Below are 21935 nucleotides of genomic sequence, written 5' to 3'. Positions count from 1 at the left end.
GGAGCAGGCTCGAGGGGCCGATTGGCCTACTCCTGCTCCTATTTCTTATGTTCTTATGTAACTCCAGCTTCAAAAGCATTAAAGCAGAGCATAAACCAGGTGTAAAACTAGAAGAGTTGCAGTCACAACATGGACTTGCCAAAAAAAGGATCTTTGCAATTACTGCAATTTTAAGTCTCCTCATATCTGTCTAAGAGATCAAAGAAACTCCCAATTTCACATCTGAATGACCAGAACGGTTCCATTCTCAAATTCAACTGCTTTGCATTAGGAGAATTCACATCTCTCCCCAACCCAGTAAGCACTCTTAAACCTTTGTGCAGGCTTATCATGTTCTGGCTGCCTCAGTTCCAGCCTTTCCCTCACACAGCCCCTTGCATTCTCCCAATCCCCTCTCCAATCAGGGAAAGAGGCCGGCTGGGCCTTTTATAGACCACTTGGCTGAGGAGGCTAACCAGCTGCCTGACCTGGTTTCCATTCTCGTCACCCCACCCAAACCCCACAAGAAAAATACAAATGAACTAAACTGACAGAATCATTTAATTTTGTTTCCAATTACAATTAATAAACAGATGTCAAAATCAATTTAGGATCCAACAGAGACTGGGGTCTTTCGACAGATTGAGCAACATCAGAACTTAAAGGAGACTCCTTGAATTAGCACCCCCTGGAGGCCCGAGAGTCTGGTGGGTGTAGACAACTGAGTTAATCAATTATGATTAATCCTTAAACGGAAGCACTTAAACCCTCAAATCATAATGGTCCCCTTTTTAAAGGAGCACAATGGATTCCAAATCCTAATAAAAAAACTTACCAAATGATAATATTGTTCCCTTTATCCACAATACACTGAGCACACTGGATACAGCAAAGGCTATGGCCCCCGGCTACCGTGCTGAAGACCTGTGCTCCAGAACTAGCCGTGCCTCTTGCCAAGCTGTTCCAGTACAGTTACAAAACAGGCATCTATCCGACAATGTGGAAAATTGCCCAGATATGTCCGGTCCACAAAAAACAGGACAAATCCTAGAAAGATTACCTGTAATCATCTGACATTATTCTCTGACAATATAAGCTGTGTCTCTATGCATCTCTCCACTTCACCTGATGAAGGAGCAGCGCTCCGAAAGCTTGTGATTTCAAATAAAGCTGTTGGACTATAACCTGGTGTTGTGACTTCTTACATTTGTCCACCCCAGCCCAACACCGGCATTTCCACAACATGGCTACTATCGACACCACAAACTGCCGGCTCAAAGTGGAGAGGATCTCCAAGAAGATTGCGCATATCGACACAGACATCAAGTTTCTAGAGATGCAAGAATGCTGACAAGATCCCGAAAGGACTACAGATCACGAACCCACTGAAGTCGACCTACAACACAGACTACACAGAGAGACTCTGCCGTCGTACCTCTCGCACACTCCTCAACCATCTCGTACACCAGCTCTACAGCAGACGCCGCAACCTCGAAACCGAGATGGGGCCCATGTTCTCAGCCTGTGCTCAACCCAGGCATCAGAAATAGAGGAAAAGGCCATGGGTGGGGAAAAGCTGATCTCAACGCTTCACGCGCTGAATCAGGAACGCCAAACTGTAGCCAGCCAACATCAGGCTAAAGTAGAGTACCTGGAATGCCAGGTTACTGAGGCAAAGATTCATGAAGCAAGAGTACAGGAGAAAAGCGCCCACCTCGCACAACAGCTAAGAGCACAGGAGGAGAAAGTAATGGAAGTTAAGGCAGCTTACAAGCTGGCCATCGAGCAGGGGTTTCAAAGCGCAGACCACGGCCCCTGCCAAAAGGTGATAGAAGTCCTAAGAATGGCCCTGGCTAAGGCAAAAGGCTCGGTATGCCTCGTAAGCCCAAAAGGCAAGTCACTTAGACTTCCTGGAGGAATTCAAAAAACAGATTCCACGTGAAGTAGTTGTGGCACCAGTCACTGAACCCTCAGCACCGCCGAGCTATAATGAGGTTTGGCCCGAAAAGGGGGTGGTGGAAGAGGAAGAAGCCGAGGTAGAACAGGAGGGAGGAAGAACAACCCCCGCTAGTGAAGCCGGAGCCGGCACCAATGGTACGGTCCCACCGCCGTAAATGGTGATGACGGACCCCTCCTTAACCATCTCATACTGCCCCACAGTGCCCAACAACTCAGCGATGGTGAGCCACCTCCCAAAACTCCGATAAGGGAGATCCCTCAGTCCATTTCAGGGAGATAGAACAGACAGCCGCCATCAATGACTGCGCTGGTCCAGAACAGACTAAGATGTTGCTGTTCTCCCTGGATAGCACGATCCTTCAGTGCCTCACAGACAGGAGTAAGAGGGGGCAGAGAGGGTATCAGGAACTCCGGGACGAGGTCCTGGAGGTTATGGGAGTGGACGACGGCAGCCCATTCCTCCATGTGGAAGGGACTATGCAGCTAACTGGAGAGCCCCCACGGGTTTTCACAGAAAGGCTGTGGCCAGTGTATCGGCGCAGCTGTCCGGGCATGCCAGAATGGGCCGCAATGAACGCTGTCCAGCGGGTTCTTTGGCTCCGCTGCCTGGTTGCCAACAGCTTACCGCAGATACAGGCCCAAGCCAAATCTTGGTTTGATGCCCAAGGTCCCGGTACCACAGAGGAGACAGTGCTCCGACAGCTCACCATTGTGTATAAGAATTGCAGGGGCCAGGTGGCACCTCCCTCTAAGGGAAAAGTGCATGAGGCAAAACACGCAGCCCCAAGTAAAAAGGAGTGGCATCAGGAGGGGAATCACCCTCCCCAGGCCAAGCTCAATTGCTACGGGTGTGGGAAGGATGGACATTGGCGCAGGGACTGTAAAAGTCCGTGGAAGGATAATAAGGGAAGATCTCCCGCAGCCCAATCCCAAGCCCAGAACACCACCCCAGCATGAGTCCAGGTCCAAGCCGCAGCCCCTGCCCCAGAAAAAGGAGCTGGTGCAGCTATAGATCCCGCTGTGATAGAGTCAATTTTAGAGACAATGCGGTCTCTTATGATCTCGCACGGGAGGGTAGCAGTTGCCACCGTTCCTGTCGTTCCGGCAGCCCCGACCGCTTCACCCCAATGACTGGAGCCAGCGCAGCCTGTTTACCGGTGTTCGTAGGGACCTATCTGTTGGATACGGGGGCATCGTGCACCATGATCCACAAAGCTAACCCTGCCACCTCACCTCTGTCCACCGGGGTTCCATATATTCTGTCGGGCTTCACGGGCAAAGAACAGGCTGGCACATTCTCCATCCCCCTCTCCATTCATTTAGGACCACTCCGCACCACGTGGAAGTGTGTACTGATGAAGTGGGAGGTGGAGGGTGGAAAAGGGATCCTTGGGTCAGATTTCTTAGTAGGACACGGGATCCTCGTGGATCTTAGAAATCACTGTCTCTGGGGAGCGAGTACGGGTAAGAAAGGCAGAAAGGGTTCCAAGGTAAACCCAAAGAAGGCACGGGTCGGCCAGCAGGAAGTAAAATTCTTGGGTCTGACCATCCGCACTGGAGAGAGAGCCATAGACAAGGCTCGACAGGAATCGGTGCAAGACCCACCGGTCCCCACCACCTACACAATGAAGTTGCCCCGGTGCACTAAATGGTTTCACATAAACCAGTGCAAACTATTTAAGCCAGGTGCAAAAGAGCCAACAACCGAAGCCAGGTCTGAGGGTAAAATTCCTCAGCCTGAGGCATGCAAAAAGTCACAGACCCCACAGGCTGGCGCCGCAGCCTGTTTGAGGGGAGGAGCTATCCCGCTTACCTGGGAGGTTTCCCCATTGGCCTGGGACTCGGACAGGGAAGAGCCCAAAGGCCAAGGCCCTCCCCCTGACCCGAGCACTGTTAGGGGGGAGCCCCTGACACGATTCTGGAGAAGGTGGAGTCAGAGGACGGAGGTCCCGCCCTCGGCTCAAGCATAGAGGAGGTAGAACTTGGGGGCGGAGATTCTCCACCTGTAGGGACAGGTAGGGAGGAGTCGTCTGCCACAGACCCAAATCCCAAAGGGGCGGAGTCTGAGGGAAGGGAGCCGAAGCCGGCAGGCATGGAGAAGCCACGGGCTGTGAGGGCTAAAGTCCCAACCAAAGGTCCACTCGCAATGGGAGCCTCGCCCAAAGTATCCCCTCGCAGGTCGTCTCGGATGCCTCAGCCAATAAAACTCTGGCCCGATTTCCCCTACTTCAGCAGACACCGACTTGGGAAATCCCTAGAGAGACGCAGTCCCCAATTGGCAGCAAAAGGCTGCGGGGGACTCAAGCTACAGGTCAGTGCGGCCCTGCCACAGGGAGCAGTGAGCTGCAGGCCGCCTGGGGACGGGCGGCACTTTACATAGGTTTAGTTAAGTTTAGTTTAAGTTTAGTTAAGTTTAAGTTTGGTTAAGTATAAGGTGTGTAAATTTTTAAGGTGATGGGTGTTATAAGAAATAGTTGGAATCTGCCCATGTGTGTTTGTTTTGGATCGAGGCCGAAAGACCCGATCATGCCTTCACCTAGGCCAGAATCTCTCGGGAGCCTGGCTGTATCATTTAATTTGTTGCAGGAACCAAAAGGTACCACAGAGAGGATTCTCATCGTGTTCGCAGTGATCGGGTGTAGCTTGGCCTATCGGGGCTGCACCAAGGACTCCATTGTGTATGGATGCTCCGGGGTCACAGCCCCCATCGCGACTGATGGGACAGGTGAATGGGACATTGAGGAAACAGCCACCTACTTCCACGAAGGGAGGTGGCCAGGATGGCTGGGGTCGAACTCTACGGAATACTCCAGCCAATCCGGGTTTACATATGGAGAGACTTCTCTAATGTGTCCCAGGGTGAGGATCATCGTGCCCAGAGTCAGCGTAACAGTCGGGAGGAAGATTTGTTTAGTATGCAACGGACATGTTACTTTGGACAGATGGTGGTGGCTTCGGAAGCTGAGTAAGACCATGAAAAACTCGACGGTCGAGTGGGAGCGAATGGGTAACAATACCCATTGGACTATTACGGGGACTCATGGGGGATTGAGTGTCTGTTGGGACAAATGGTGGGAACCAGATGAGGGGATTTACATCTGCATGTGGGGTTCAGAATGCGTCTGCCCCACAGGCGTCACCATCTTTTTCCAGAGACAGTGGCAGGATGCTGGGAAAGGGATGAGGTGGGACATCAGCACGCGGGCGTGTGGAGTCCCTTACTCTCCGATCCCGGTGAATGCCGCTGAGTTCATCACCCACTCCCGCAAGCCCCTGCCCACGATTCTGGTAGCCAAAGCCCGCAAGGAAGGGTGCCCCGCCACTACCAAGGGACCCGGGAACGGACTGGTATTGGTACCTACAGGTCAGGTGCTGTACCAAGGGGTGCACTACGTGGTAGCCTCGGTGATTTTAAACCTCACTGAGGTGCGAATGCCAGAGTGGTGCCCCAAGGAAATGGAGCAATTGTACCAGGTCCTGTTAACAAATATGTTCAGACAATTTTATGAGTTCGACTTTGCCGATGTCGACAGAGCCGGATTGTACACCACACCACGAGGTCTTGGACAGGGTAGGGTGACAAAGAAGGGGTACAGTCAATGATATTTTTACCGCCTTTAACACAGGGACTTCCGTCATCAACACTCTGGATGACGTGGAGCTGCAGACCCAGATCAATGGTTTAATAGCGCAGTTAAAAAAGATACTGACCGACGAGAATAAGGTAGTGGGTTCTGAGTTACATGAGGACCAGGCCGTGACACTTAAAAGAAATCATAGCTGAGCTGGAGAAACACGCTAAAACGGTAAATGCTCTCATCAGAGAGGATCGGAATGCATCAGATCAGGCTGCACAGAACAAAGCGTGCGTGGTTACTGGGTGAGAGCCGCAGTAATCTGGAGGATTTAAAACAAGGTTTGGTCACCTCCTGGATCAGCAATAAGCACCTCGCAGCCCTCCACCCTTGAGAACACATCAAGTCCATGCCAGCTCAGACTAGCTTCAGAGGCCTACCCAGTCCCAGTGGACTGTGGGCGGTCTAATCACACCATTATGGGTATAGTGGTAAGAATGCCAGTTATGGGAAAGACAGCTAAACCCGCCCCAGTATACAAGGTGGAGAACATTGGAGCCATTCAAGGGGATGCACACATTCGCTACACAGTGGTCCCACCTTATGTCATTCGATGGGAGCATGCAATGATGTGTACTGACCTCTCGGGGTGCCTGAGCTGGGGAGCACACATCATCCTGCGTCCCCAGCACTTGAATGCCTATTCGAAACCACAGTGCGGGTTCAGAACTGATAGCGCGAAGCCTATAAATTGCACCATGGAGGCAATGGCACAAAGCCATGTGCCCCCGCAGGAGGCATATATAGGAGGTGGGACATACTGTGTCACCACTGCAGCGCCCCACTACCAACATGGACAGGATGGCTGGTGTCCCGTCAGTGACAGATGTTTCTGCTTCAAACCCAAGGCAGAAGTTCAAGTGGCCCAAGAGCGAATTGCCCCTATTCCTGAACCTTCCACTGTTCACATCACGGTCAGAGAATTTCACCGATCTGTAATGATTCATTGCACACTTTGGCCATATCATTCCCCCTCTCCCTGAACACCTCAGCAAGATACTAAAAACCGTTGCCGTTGCACAGAAACATTTTTACACGCTGGAGCAGAAGACATTAGAAATAGGGGCAGACATTAGATATAGTGACCCCACAGTGGTGGGACCTGTTCACTAATATAGAAGTCGCTTCATGGAATAGGTTAGCCTCCCACATCCTCGTAGTATGTCAGATTTTTATTGTGATTTATTTACTCTTTGTACATTGTAAGAGGGACAAATGTTTCCAGAAGTATGAGAACAGAGGAGAATGGAGGGAGCATTATGTGCGGGTAGACGAGGAGACACCCGTTTAAATTTTGCTGCTATGTATAGAGTTAAAGTTTCCCTCCCTCCTCTATTTTTGATAGTATTCATGTGATTTTGTGTGAATTTTCTTTTATTATTTTTATTGAAGTTTATTATGTGTTATTAATAAAAGATAGTATGTATGAACCAGGTGGTGTAGGGGTATTAGGCCCCCCTCCACACCTGGAAATATGTGTGTCAGATTTTAACTCCAATGTATTGCCATCTATAGATGCTTAGTGTCCACTGTGGGTTTTCTGAAATGGGAAATGCGTGTGTCGTGGGGTCATAGATAGGTAAATACAGGGGATGGTTTGATTATGGAGAGTCAGAAAATTTTGCTCACCCAGAATTATGGTACTTCAAGCAAGTTATAGTATCAGGGAGGACTGTAGGATTCGCAAAATTGAACATTGTCCTATAAGGGTCTATTGGCAGAAAAGGCCTTAATTTTAAAGACTGTTTTAAAAGCCCAGGAAAAAGGGGCACACAAAATGGCCGCCAGACCCCGTGACCAGCTTTTGGGACGTTTTAAAATGGTTCCTGCAGTCCGCAGACAGCTTTTGTGGATTCAGCCCACAGTAAGTTCTGGAATGCAGTTTCGGAGAAAACAAAACCAGACAGAACCCCATACATATGGATTGGATGCAGATCCGATCAGATCGGCCTGTAGATAAAGGCCATCAAATGTTTACCCAGACAAAGGGAAACAGCTTCAAGTTCAAAGGGGGACATCAAGACCCATTAAAGACAATACAAGGTCATTCCAGACCAGAGATGGCAGATACCGGCCATCCCGAAAGTACTTTAAACACAATGACTACAAGCCCACCAAAAATATAAACAAAGACTAACCTTGATATGGCAGGAAGGTAAGGGCCTCCACAAAAAGTATAACTGGAGACCTGGGGTAGCCATTAGTGCGGAGTTCGGAGTCATCTTCATCGGGGAGGATTCGAGAGACCAAGGCAGATCATTGAGAGAGAGAGAGAGAGAGAGAGAGAGAGAGAGAGAGATCGCTCGGGGGTCTGAAGAAGGCTGTTCAGACTCTGAAGACGACGGGACCCGGTGTAGTTATTGGGAGATCATCGACAAACCCCGGCCGTTGACGAGACAAGAAGAAATTTGACGAAGAAACAACGAACTGCCTTACAGAATGGGTAGCCATCAGCGTCGTATGCAGGAGCACAGAGAAATCGAGGCTGCTACCACCATCGTCGGGTGAAGGAGCACTGAGAAAACGGCCTGTGGGCGAAACAATGGACGGCGTGCCCTGCTGAATTAAAGTGCCAAGAAGCCATCAGCTTGGGCAGCCCGCTGCTCCGACAGCCCAACGACCACGTGACGGCGGCAGGCCCGAGAGAGAGAGCACCAAGTAAAGAACCCCAACCCAACCACAGTTTTGGATTGGTGAGCATGTTTCTGGACCCCTCAATCTAATCTAGCTAGGTTTAGGGGGTGGGCATTTTAGGGGATAATTAACAATGAGTTGTTGTCCCTCCATGTTCCGTGTGTTTCCCTATTTCATGGCGAACCTTGTAAAAGTATAATATGCCTGCGGATATATTGGTTAGTACTGTATTATGATTTGTTTTTTTCCCTCCCATGTACCTTATTGGCTTACATTCAATTTTGCTTTATGCAAAAAAAATTCACTTTGTTTCATTAAACTTGGTCTACAGAGTATTCACTGCATTGTAGTTCCTGCCTCAAAGTCCAGTGTATAGAACCTAAGGGGTGAGTGGGTCGAACCACTTGGTAAATTACTGTGCAAATGAGAGAGGTCTCACCAGAGAGAGACCCAGGAAAGAAACCCCTTACAGATGAGGAGAAACTTCACTCAGATAGTGGTAAATCTATGGAATTTGCTGCCTCAGAGTTGTGGAAGCTGCGACATTAAATAAATTTAAAACGGAGATAGGCAGTTTCCTAGCTGATAAGGGAATAAGGGGTTACGGGGAGAGGGCAGGGAAGTGGATGTGAGTCTAAGTTTGGATCAGCCATGATCCTATTGAATAGTGGAGCAGGCCAGAGGGGCCGTATGGCCTACTTCTGCTCCTACTTCTTATGTTCAAGGGGTAAGCCATTTAGGACAGAGATGAGGAGGAATTTCTTCACCCAGAGAGTGGTGAACCTGTGGAATTCAGTTGAGGCCAATTCATTAAATATATTCAAGGAGTTAGATATTTCTTAAAGCTAAAATGGATCAAGGGATATGGGGAGAAAGCAGGGACAGGGCACTGAATTTGGATGATCAACCATGATCTCATTGAATGGTGGAACAGGCTCAAGGGGCCGAATGGCCTACTCCTGCTGCTATCATCTGTGTTTCTAGATAGACTAGCAACGAGATGACATTCACCATCTGGGATGGGCTGAACTTCATCTCGGGTCCCTTCGAAATGCCAAACAAACGGGCTAAATTGACGAGTAGCCAAACAATCAGGATGGCCGTTCGCTGTTGAACAGAGGTGCTAACAAGTTGATGGTTGAGGAAGCGGGGCAGATGTGTTGCTAGAGTGATTGACCCTCTAGGAGGCAAGGCAGCAGAGTCTGCAGCTGCCTTGTTCTCTGGGTTTAAAAGAGTGAAAGTTGTAGAAGTCACACAAGGAGCCACGCTGGAGAGTCAAGGCAAGGAAGGGAGGAAAGTGCAACTTGATGGGACAGTTGTCAAACAGGACATTGGATTCTACCCAGAGTGGAGTGGGGAACATCAATTCACTGTGCAGGGTCCCAAACACTCCTTCCAGGTGAAACAGCAATATACTTCTACTTCAATTTAGTATACTGTATTGGCTGCTCACGATGCAGTCTCCTCTACACAGATTGGGTGACCGCTTTGCGGAACACCTTCAGTCCACAAGCGTGACCTCGAGCTTCCAATCATCTGTCATTTTAATTCCCTGCCCCATTCCCACTCCGCCTCCTACAATATTCCAATGAATCTCAACGTAAACTAAAAAGAACAGCACCTCATCTTTCAATTAGGCACTTTACAGCCTCATCGAGTTCAACAATTTCAGATCAAAGCCACTGCCCCCATTTTCAGATGGCAGCTGATGATTGCTATTCCCATTTACACCTCCTCTAGAACCAGCTTTTGTTTCTTTACTTGTCCCATTATCTCCTTTTACCTCGCACCATCCTTCCTTTTGTCATTTAATCTCTCCTGTCTTCCCATTCTTCCCCCTCCGCCTACCTCTATACTTGCTTAAAACCAGTTATCTCTCTCAATTGTTCCAGTTCTGACGAAAGGTCATCTACTTGAAACGTTAACTGTTTCTCTCTCCACAGATGCTGCCTGACCCGCTGAGTATTTCCAGCATTTTGATTTTTTGGGACACAAGGAGTTTTATTCACTTCAGGTGAAGTTCAGCAGAGGGCGGTGGGAATCTCACTGAGCTAATGAGCCAGCGCCTCGAGATCAAATCCCACCACGGTAGCTGGGGAATTTAATTCCATTAATTAAATAACCATCTGTTTCACTGTCAAATTCAACAGTATTACCATCGCCGAATCCCCCACCATCAACATCCTTGGGGGGGGGGGGGGTTTCACCATTGACCAGAAAGCTAACTGGACTAGCCACATAAATACTGTGGCAACAATAATGGCGAGTGTCTCACCTCCTGACTCCCCAAAGCCTCTCAATTAATCTACAAGGCACAAGTAAGCAGTGTGTTGTTGGAGAAAACACCAGTCACCTATAGTCCCGGATGTGAAAATTCTTTAATACAAGCTTGCAGGGAGAGCATTGATTGATGTGGGTTAATGGGAATGTTGTAGCTTTGTTGGAAGCCACTATAATTACAAGACATGATGGGAAGCTTGGCCATCCTGATGGAAGCCCAGAGCTCGATTTCACCAGTGTGGGCCGGGCTGGGGCGTGTCAGGTGTTTTTCCTGTCAGGACCCCGACTCCTATGTGATGTGGGAAAAACAAAGTGTGATTTTCCCCTAATTGGGCACTTGATTTCCAGCGTGTGGGAACCCCTGGCCCAATTAGTCTTTCCATCCAGAAAGTCGCCTCCGATGACATCAGTGCTGCTGCATTTAAGGCCTGCAAGCAGCCTTGCTTCTTCTGGAGACTGCAATCTTTATGCTGATTGTACTGAGGAATTTATTGTATGAATGTCCACCAGCAGGCAAAAATGTGCTCCATGATTTGATGAGCCCTCCCGCCAAGCTCTGGTGGAGGGAGCAAGAACCAATAAGGAGGTGCTCTTCCCTTCCTCAGGGAGAAAAAAGCCACCACAACAGACTAAAGCTGTGTGGCTGCAAGTGGCCCAGGCGGTCAATGCCATCTGTGTTCTGCAGAACCTGGCTGCAATGCAGGAAGACCTTCTCCGCACAGGAAAAGTGAGTATGACTTTCCCATCACCCTCAATCTGATCCCCATTGCCTCTCCTCACCAGCACTCCGCTTTGACAACCTCTTCCTCCACATTCCACTCGACAGTGACATCCCTACACCCTTACCCATTCCCTCTCTATGATCACATTCACTTAACTATTCGACCATGCAGCCCTCACACTCTCCCGCAATGACAACTTACAACACACAGGGAGGGCCCTTGGTCTTCTAAGCAGCGATGCTTTGGATTCTCTTCACTCACTCCTTCATTCTCATGCAAACTCCACTTCTGTCCCTCATTGCAGGAAGAGAGAGCCCACAATAAGAGGGAAAGTGCGAGGACCGGAGGAGGAGGGCGGCCACCCTCAGTAGCCCAGCTCACCACCTCGGAGGCGGCAGCCCTGGAAATGGCTGAGATCAAGGAGGATTCCTAAGTGGGGACATCACCGCAAGCTGGTGACAATAGTTTGGCATCTCGCTCATTGGCATTGCATGAGTCACTGATAAGTCAATGTGTTAGGGCATCAGATTCATTTATGATCATCTGCACTATACAATGTGCATGTAACCTTGACCTCACAGCTCTAACTCTTTCCTTTACTCCCCCACAGGACCATCGACAGCCCCACTCCCCACTGTCCAAGAGGAAGAGCCTGAGCTTCGACGACTCAGAGGAAGCTGCAACCTCCGAGGGTGCAGCGTCAGCAGAATTAAGCGCACACATCACCAGCGCAGACAATAACATCTCGGTGGGACCTTCAGGACAGAGAAGATTTGTTACCTGGTGGATCACAGCTCACAAGTGAGCATCAGGAGATGGTGGAGACAGGGACAGCAGTGGAGAGTCCTCGTCAGAGGTGCAGGATGCTCCCAGCTCGGCTCCGCTGCATGTCGACCCTGTGCCTTCGGGTCCACCAGAAGGACAGCAGTGCTGGAACTCCAGGAACAGGTGCAGGCGTCTCTGGCAGGTTGTGTCTCCAGGGTCGCTGCGAGTGTGGAGTGAATGGAGGAGCCCATCGCTAATATGAGCAGAGCCTTTGTGGAGGCGTTGGCGCATGAACACATCACCACAGAAAGGATAGCAACCTCCATGGAAAGGATGGCTAACTTAATGGTAAGGCTGGCTACTGTAGGCGAGGATGGCAAAGGTAGAGGAGAGGATGGCAACATCCATGGAAAAGCTTTGTCGCCAGGGTATGGAAAACCTGGTCATTGTTCAGAATAGGCTGACATCTCTCGAGGAGCGATATTCAGCTGTTGAGCAAACAAATGAGACCTTCATGCAAGTCCTCTGCACTGGGACTTCCAGTGCAGAAACAGGTCCTCAAGGCCCCCCTGAAGTGCAGCAAGGTGCTGTCCAGCCACTTGCTAGCTCTGAAGTGGGGCTGACCCATGAGCGGGATGTTGGTGGCTCCTCTCCAAGCAACATGGGTTGACGTTCTCCCATCCATCCATCCATATCAGATTACCGGCGACCCCTAATAGAATTACTGGCCTTGCACCATATGAATTAATGACTGGCCATGCAATACGACTTCCAGAGACACTAATTTCTGGGCACACTGATACCGAATCACTTACAGATAGGATTAGAAGGTTTGTTGGAGTTATGTGAGCAGCTGAAGATGGTAAGGTCAGAGGTTAGGGATCAAGCCCAGGCATCTGACTTGAAAAGAAGAAGTGAGGAATCTAGTTCCCGGGATGTACCACAGGTTGGGACTTGGGTGATGTATAAAGAAACTTCTGTGCGACCAGGATTCGCTCCATGATGGAAAGGGTCCATTTCAGGTTCTCATGACTAGCGATACACGTGTAGGCTTAGATATGCAAGGAGGGGGAATGTTGGAAACACTAGGTCACAGGTAAAACCATTTAAAATTGAATCAAATCTGTTTCAGCCAACAGGAGGGCCATCAGCCAATGCCTTAATTATTTATTGCAGATAAAGAATGTGGCAAATGTACATCATCCTGGAAGCACCAGGAATCCTCCTCTTGGCAGGCCAGGGAGACTTGGAACAGGAAATAATGGGGGAATCAGAGGGTACGACGTGGACTTACCCTCAGGGGGCAGGGGATGAATGGACAGATGAGGCCATATAGGATAATATGGACATATGAGAAGGAAGGATTAAATTGTGCTCAAGAATCGGAATGGCCCCACCAGCCTGAAGTTATAAAGGGCGAGAGTATAACACAATTAGGACTAGAGAACGGGGAGTCAGCATGTATTAAAATGTCCAAATGGCAAGGTGGTGGCAAAAGGTAATAATAAATTGAGTCTCAATGTGGGAGAGCCCAAATACTGTTTCAACCTTGGCACCTAATGTCTTTCCCCAGCCACTTGGATGCCAGAAGGGAGAAACCTGTAGCAAACTGATCTTTCATGCAAATATTTTGGAACAATGAGAATATTCTACCAATGTAAAGCAAGAAGAGACAATGCTAGTGTGTCGCGCCAAAGGAGCCGAGGTGTGACTTTGAGCCAGCCATGTTAATATGCACAGACGGTGACCAACCCAACCTCCAACCATGTCCCCTATAAAAAATGGTAACATACCCATACCCGTTAAACTGTTCGAAGCAAACACCGGGACCAAAGAATGGGTTGGTTTTGGTCCAGACAGGAAATGTAATGTATGATAATGTACACCATGAGTTGGTACCCATGGTACTAGGCTTGATGGGAATCCCCGGTTGTGCTCAAATAAAACCCAGAAGCTGTGTCAAATACTAACCAGACAAGTCCTGGAACAAGGTTAAAAGGGAACGGCCGTCACCGGGCCAACGCCTCAAAAGGCGACACAGGAGTGATACGCTTAATGATGTGGCGGCCATATTTAACACTGGAACCTCGATAGTTAATACGATTAATTTAGCAACCCTGGACAGTAAAATTAGAGACCTGGGCTCCAGAATTAAAGAAATTCTAAGGGAGCAGAATCAGAACCAGGACTCCCAATTGACTGAGGATCAGGTGCTTACCGGTCTGCTTCAGGACGTGGCTGTCAGAGGAGCATGCCCAAACCATGAATAAAATTATTGAGGATGACCATAAAGCCTCAATAATGCTGCAAGGAATGTAACACATTTGGAAATTGGGTGGTGGAACAGACCAGGGAAACTTTTGCCCAGATAAAAAGGAAGGTGAGGTACCCTTATGTATTAGTAACGAGCAATTGGCTAATCCAGCCCATCAAGGAGAGACTAGCCCAGGATGCCAACACAGGGGAATGGTGCAGGTATACCCACACACAAATTGAATGCAAAGTGAACGGTGGCAGTCTGCTGGGACTGAGACTTGCAATACCAGTGATCGGACCGGGAACAGAGCCTCGAGGTGTATATCGAGCCCAAAACATGGGAATCATTAAGGGGAATACATGGGTAATGTCTCATGATACGTTATGTATGCAGTAACATATGAAGATAGTTTAGTGGGAACCAAGTTGGAAGGTTGCACCACCCGTCAGGGAATAACAATTTGCCCTCATAAAAATGAGTTGACCCAATTGCGGCCTGTGGATTTAATGCATCAAATAAAGGGGTAAACTGTACTATGGTGGCCATTGGAGCCCGTTTAACACCAACGCGGGCTGCTTATGTCGACAAAGGAAAGTACTGTGAAACCACTAACCAGAAAACTTGAGTATGCAGACCAGATCAGAGACCCCCAGCCCGGTGTTTTGTTTCATCCCGGAGGTTACCGATGAGGATTGGAGGAGAAGAATTGATCGATATACACAGACAAGAATCCACTTCAATCCAGGTGTCCGAAGGCATCAAGAAGAAACTACCTCAACAAATTTGGGTACGAAGTGCCCCCACTGCCGGAACACATGACGCAGCTACGGAAAAAGCTCACCCAACCCCAGAAGATGTATTACACGCTCAAGCAACAGAACAAGGACATGAAATAAAGGAGCGGAAATTAAGGTCACCACTTGGTGGGATGACTAATGGGACTGGGGACTGAACATTCTGATCCATCCGTGGATCCGCATAATATCGCACGCATTAGTGGTGATTCAACTGTCGATTGTTGTCAATCTCCTTCATGACGTCTGGACAGGCCCGGCGAAGGAAAGCCAAAAAGTTTGGCTAAAGCAATAACCCGAGTAATGGAAAAAGGTGAAAGCACACCTCTTAAACCAGGCCCGTATCAAAGTATTTAGAGCAATCCAAGGCAGGTGTGTCTTTAGGCAGCTAGAGATAGGGAGTATGTAGTGGTGTCCTAAAGACAGAAAATTGAACTTCGGAGCATGGAATGTGCAGACACTAGTAGACAGTGCAACAAGTGATCGACCGGAGAGAAGGACACCCATCGTATGCAGAGAGCTGAAACGATGCAACATTGATATAGTGGCCCTATCTGAAACTCAACTAGCAGAAGGTGGTCAATTGAAGGAGGAGAAAGGGGGGTTACACATTCTACTGGAAAGGGAAGCCAACGGAAAGCCCCCAGATCCATGGAGTTGGATTTGCCATCAAAAATGAACTTGTTAGCCAACTCTCCAAATTTCCTGTGGGAATCAATGAACGCCTGATGAAAATGCGTCTAACCCTATCCAACAATCAGATGGCAACAGTTGTGAGTGCTTATGCTCCCACCCTGGATTCGCTAGATGAAGTAAAGGAGATCTTCTATGCTGACCTGGATGAAACCTTGTCTGGTATCCCAAAAGACAATAAAGTCATTCTTCTTGGGGACTTCAATGCCAGGATCGGTCGGGATTATCAACTATGGAAAGGCATCATAGGAAAAGATGGCATCGGAAAGTCCAACTCAAATGGACTACTTCTTGTCACTAAAGGTGCCGAGCACAACCTCAATCACAAACACTTTCTTCCAACAAAAAAACAAGTACAAAACCTCCTGGAGGCACCCCTGCTCAAAATTGTGGCATCTCATTGACTATGTCATTGTACGGGCAAGGGATTGTCGTGATGTTCTGGTCACTAGGGCCATGTTCAGCACTGATGACAGCTGGACAGATCATCACCTTATCCGAGCAACTATGTCCCTCAAACTAAAGCCCAAGATACGTGCTCAGAAGCAGTTCCGGCCAAAATTAAACATGGAGGCCTAGAAATTCAGTGGGCTTTGCACCCAGTTACCGCCCAAAGAGGGCTTCTGTGCCAGTCTGCAAACTTCGGGCGAACTTCATTGACGCGCTAATTGCGGCGGTAGCCGGTAGTGCTGCGCCGCCACCGATGACGTCATCGGTGTGCGCAGCGTCCCGGTTCTGCCCCGACACCGGCCTGACCCCCATCTTCAGTAGCGGCCGCCTCTTCCGTGGCTGCTGCTAATAACATTCGGAGACCGGGTCTGTACAGCAGCCTTAGTGGGGCGCTTTAAGGTGGAGGTGCGGCCGGCCGCTTTTTCGGCGGCCGCCTGCCCGCACCTCCATCCCCGGCCTCCTCCACCCCCCCCCCCTGTGGCATTGCCGGCTGGTTTCCGGGAGCCCTGCACTTCTCCGTTGTGCCGGGCTCTTTTGCCGGCACTCGCGATCGGGGCTCTGGCTGCTGCAGGCACCTCCCCCTTAAGAGAGGGAGGAAGACCTGCAGTACCGCAGCCTGGCGCTGCGGCCACTAGTGCACCGAAATTCAGTTTCAGCGCCCCAAGCGGGGCGGCCACACCCTTGAACAGCGGCTGTCCTCGACTTTGGGCGCTGAAACTGAATATCGGTTGGGCGCGAGTGGCTCCGCGCCCAGCGGTAAATTCTGGCCGCCAGCGAGCTGGCGGGGCTTATAGCTAATTTCTAGCCCTGAATGTCTTGAGGACACTGTGCTACAGCAGTGCTTTCAGGATTCCATCAGGCAAAGTCTTCCAAAGGAATACCCACATGATACTGGAGAACATTGGGAACTGCTGAAAGCCACTATCCTCAACACCTCCCAGAACATACTCGGTTTCAAGTCCAGGAAACATCAGGACTGGTTTGATGAGAACGACTCAGAAATTGAACAGCTCATAGAAAGGAAAGCTTTCTGCGCCTGGCAAAACAACATCAGCAGCAAGGCCAAAAGAGAGGCTCATGCCAGAGTTAAGGCAGATGTCCAGCAGAGAATAAGGGAGATGAAGACCAACTGGTGGTCTCAAAAGTCCCTAGAAATACAACGTATGGCTGATACTGGGGACTCCAGAGGCTTCTTCAGTGCCACCAAGGCAGTTTTCGGACCAAGCTACCGTGGCTTAAACCCCTTACGCTCTAAGGACGGTGTAACTCTGCTCAAGGACAAGGAGGCAATTGACACAAGATGGAGGGAGCATTTTCAAGAACTGCTCAACTGACACAGTAGCGCAGATCTGGAGTCCATCAATCAATTACCGCAGAGACCAGAAAGGGAGGAAATGGGGGCTCCCCCAAGCATTGTAGAATTGCAGAATGCCATCAGGTCCATGAAAAACAACAAAGCTGCCGGCTCAGGTGGGATTCCAGCAGAAATCCTTAAAGAAAGGTGGTCCTGAGTTCCTGACACACATACATGCCTTTTTCCTGAAAATATGGCAGCAGGAAGAAGTTCCACAAGATCTCAGACGCTTTGATTGTTACTCTCTTTAAAAAGGGGGAAAAGTCAGTGTGTGGTAACTACCGAGGTATCTCCCCTTCTTTCTTCCACAGGTAAAGTGCTTGTCCATGTCCTTGCTAACAGACTTTTGCCGTTATCTGAGGAGGTGATTCCGGAGTCGCAGTGTGGTTTCCGACCATCCAGAGGAACAGCTGATATGATCTTCACAGCATGTCAATTACAGGAGAAATGCCATGAACTAAAGCAACCACTGTTCATGGCTTTCATAGACTTAACTAAAGCTTTTGACACTGTCCACCGCCAGACTTTATGGCATATTTTGTCTAAGCTTGGTTACCCCAATAAATTCATCTTAGTTCTGAGGCTGCTACATGACAACATGTCCGCAGCAGTTCTCAGCAGCAGCGTTTCTATTTCAGAGCCCCTTTACAGTTGAGACAGGAGTAAAAACAGGGCTGCATCATTACTCCATCCCTTTTTGCAGTGTTCATCAGTTATCCTCCATCTCATCAGCAATGATCTGCCCATCGGAATTCAAATCCTTTACCGTACTGATGGCCGACTTTTTAATCTCAATAGGCTTAAGGCCAAGAGCAAAGTCTCCATCCACTACCATTATGGAGTTACAGTATGCAGATGATAACGCCATCACAGCTCTTTCCGAGCATGATCTACAAAACACCTTGAATGCTTTTTCCAGAGCCTATAAACTTCTGGGCCTCACCATGAATATAAAGAAAACTCAGGTGCTCCACCAGCCATCACCTAATCAGCTTGCAACTCCTCCTTCTATAGATTGATAATAACACCCTTGAAAATGTCAACACCTTTCCATATCTTGGTAGCCATTTATCCTCCAAAGCGGACATTGATTCTGAAATCCATCACCGTCTGAGTTTGTGCAAAGTGCAGCCTTTTCTAAACTGAGGAGGAGAGTCTTTGAAAATCATGACCTCCAAGGTCCAAACTAAAATCCTTGTTTACAAAGCCATCATCCTTCCCACCCTTTTATTTGGAGCTGAAACCTGGACTACATAGACATCTCAAAGCCTTAGAGCAATACCACCAACGCTCTCTACGCAAAATCTTGAGGGTCAGCTGGAGGACAAACATACCAACTGGAGTATATTTGAAGAGGCCAATATCTACAGCATCACGACGCTCATCATGCAGCATCAACTCCGATGGATTGGACATGTCATTCGCATGTCAGACTCACGTCTCCAGAAACAGGTTCTGTACTCCAGTTGAAGGAAGGGCAGAGGTCTCCTGGTGGTCAAAAGAAGCGTTACAAAGATAACATCAAAGTAATCCTGAAAAAGTTCCATCTCGATATTAATAACTGGGAAGAATCGCACTGGACAGAGACAATTGGAGAAAATGCATCCACAACGGAGCCGCACTACATTAAAAGAATCTCCAGCATGCCGCTGAGGATTAAACGCCAGCGCCGTAAGGAGAGACAACAACTTAAGATGACCCATACTCCAGTCACTACCAATAGTCTTACATGCCCCACACTGTAGTAGAGTCTGTGGATCTCGGATTGGCCTCCACAGCCACCTGAAGACCCACAAGTAGATGACTGATGAAGGACATACCATACTTGAATTTGACTGGTTGCCGATGAGAGTGATGGTTTAAACCCAGGCAGAGCCAGGTCACTAGGACACAGGTGACGTCGTAAGAGCTTCAATAGTCGGGATGTGACACTTGTGGCTGTCCAGAGGATCCCTGGATATAAAGCCATTAGGTAGAACATCCGGGTGTGGCTGTTGGGGAGGGAAAGGATTCTTGAGCAGGGCCAACAGGAAGGATTACATAACATAAGAAGTAGGAGCAGGAGTATGCTGTACGGCCCCTCGGGCCTGATCCGCCATTCAATAGGATCATGGCATATCCGAATCTAGACTCACGTCCACTTCCCTGCCCTCTCCCCGTAACCCCTAATTCCCTTATCTGCGAGGGAAACTGTCTATCTCCATTTTAAATTTATTTAATGTTGCAGCTTCCGCAGCTCTCTGGGGTAGCAAATTCCACAGATTTACTACCCTGAGTGAAGAAGTTTCTCCTCATCTCAGTTTTGAAAGGGCAGCCCCCTTATTCTTAGATTGATGTGGGAAGCCCAGGGTTAATGGAATGTTGTTGTAACATGCTGGAGCTATGTTGGAAGCCATGTATTAGGCTGCCACCATAATTACAAGGCATGATGGGAAGCTTGGCCATCCTGACAGAAGCAATGGGCTGGATTTTGTTACTGGGGCAGGCTGGGGTCGTGTAATCTGCATTTCGTGTTAGCCACCCGATTCTAAATCGATGTGGGGGAAAATGATGGCATTTTAACTCAATTGGCCAATTAAGCTGGGGAACTCCGATCTGGGTCTGCACACTCAAGTTTTCTGGTTAGTGGTTTCACAGTACTCTAATGAGACACAGGTGCAGGAGAGAGGTACAGAGATATGGCAGCAGTGTACTGAGGCATCCTAAACCGCCCACTTGCAGACAGCAGAGGAACGTGTAGCTGGGACCCTGACATCCTCCTCCCTCTCGCGGGTCCAAGCCCGGCTCTCTCTCCAGTCGGGCTCCCTCTCTTAGTCCGAGTCCGAGCCCGGCGCTCTCTCCAGTTGGGCTCCCTCTCGTAGTCCGAGTCCGAGCCCGGCGCTCTCTCCAGTCGGGCTCCCTCTCGTAGTCCGAGTCCGAGCCTGGCTCTCTCTCCAGTCGGGCTCCCTCTCACTCTCGCGGTCCGAGTCCGGCTCTCTCTCCAGTTGGGCTCCCTCTCGTAGTCCGAGTCCGAGCCCGGCACTCTCTCCAGTTGGGCTCCCTCTCCCTCTCGCGGTCTGAGTTCAAGCCCGGCTCTCTCTCCAGTCGGGCTCCCTCTCTCCGTCCGAGCCTGGCTCTCTCCAGTCGGGCTCTCTCTCGTAGTCCGAGTCTGATCCCGGCTCTCTCTCCAGTCGGGCTCTCTCTCGTAGTCCGAGTCCGACTCTTTCTCCAGTCGGGCTCCCTCTCGCAGTCCAAGCCTGGCTCTCTCTCCAGTCGGGCTCCCTCCCACTCTCGCGGTCCGAGCCCGGCTCTCTCTCCAGTCAGGCTCTCTCTCATAGTCCGAGTCCGATCCCAGCTCTTTCTCCAGTCGGGCTCTCTCTCGTAGTCCGAGTCCGAGCCCGGCTCTTTCTCCAGTCGGGCTCCCTCTCCATCTCACGGTCCGAGTCCGAGCCTGGCTCTCTCTCCAGTCAGGCTCCCTCTCGCCTGGTCCAAGTCCGGTCCGAGCCCGGCTCTCTCATCAGTCTGGCTCCCTCTCGCCGGGTCTGAGTCCGAGCCTGCCGCGCTCTCCAGTCAGGCTCGCTCTCCTGGTCCTAGTCTGAGCCCGGCTCTCTCTCCAGTCGGGCTCCCTCTCCCTTTCACGGTCTGAGTCCGTTCCGAGCCCGGCTCTCCAGTCGGCGCGCTCCCTCTCCCGGTTCCGAGCCTTTCTCCCTCTCGCTGTCCGAGTCCGATCCCAGCTCTCTCTCCAGTCGGGCTCCCTCTCCCCCTCGCGGTCCGAGTCCGGCTCCCTCTCCCTCTCGTGGTACGAGTCCGATCCCGGCTCCCTCTCCTGGTACGAGTCCGATCCCGGCTCTCTCTCTCCAGCCGGGCTCCCTCTCTCCCTCGCGGTACGAGTCCGATCTCGGCTCCCTCTCCTGTCAGGCTCCCTCGGCCCATCGCGGGCCGAGTCCGGCTCCTCTCTCGCGGTACGAGTCCGATCCCAGCTCCCTCTCCTGGTACGAGTCCGATCCTGGCTCTCTCTCCTGTCAGGCTCCCTCGCCCCATCGCGGGCCGAGTCCGGCAGGACTTGTTACTGCAACACAATTGTTAGTCATTGGGTCACAGCTTGTACTGTTGTCAAACCTCAGTGGCGAGCATATAAATACCACAAACTCATTTGTGCCCCACAAGGGAGGTGGGGGAGAAGGGAGAGGGGGGGGGAAGAGAGGAATGAGAGAGAGAGAGAGAGAGAGAGAGGGGAAAGAAGAGAGAGAGAGAGAGGGGGAGGGGAAGGAAGGAGAGAAAGGGGTTGGGAGAGAGAAGGGGGTGGGTTGGGGGGAGGGGAAGGGGGAGAAAGGGAAGGGGGGAGAAAGGAGAGGGGGAGCGAGGGAGAAAGGGAGGGAGGTGGGACGCGAAGAGAGGGGATCGCAAGGGAATCTGGGGAGCCTGAGGAGGGGA

At 50.1% G+C, this 21935-nt stretch overlaps 1 protein-coding gene across 1 annotated transcript in view; it reads right to left on the bottom strand.

The window, feature by feature from the left end:
* Nucleotides 1–18231: 18231 nt before the first annotated feature.
* LOC147090060 (carboxy-terminal kinesin 2-like) overlaps nt 18232–21935 on the bottom strand; it is a 35785-nt gene continuing 32081 nt past the window's right edge. Inside the window, exon 10 of the mRNA XM_085977028.1 lies at nt 18232–18321. Coding sequence (XP_085833154.1) covers nt 18232–18321 — 90 coding nt within the window. The remainder of the gene's footprint in view (nt 18322–21935) is intronic.

This window comes from Somniosus microcephalus, unplaced genomic scaffold, assembly GCF_052327205.1.
Source record: "Somniosus microcephalus isolate GS21.2 unplaced genomic scaffold, FLI_Smic_1.0 unresolved_chr4, whole genome shotgun sequence".
Classification (NCBI taxonomy): Eukaryota; Metazoa; Chordata; class Chondrichthyes; order Squaliformes; family Somniosidae; genus Somniosus; species Somniosus microcephalus.
Note: the sequence above shows the minus strand (reverse complement) of the source record. Positions and strands in the feature narration are given on the sequence as shown.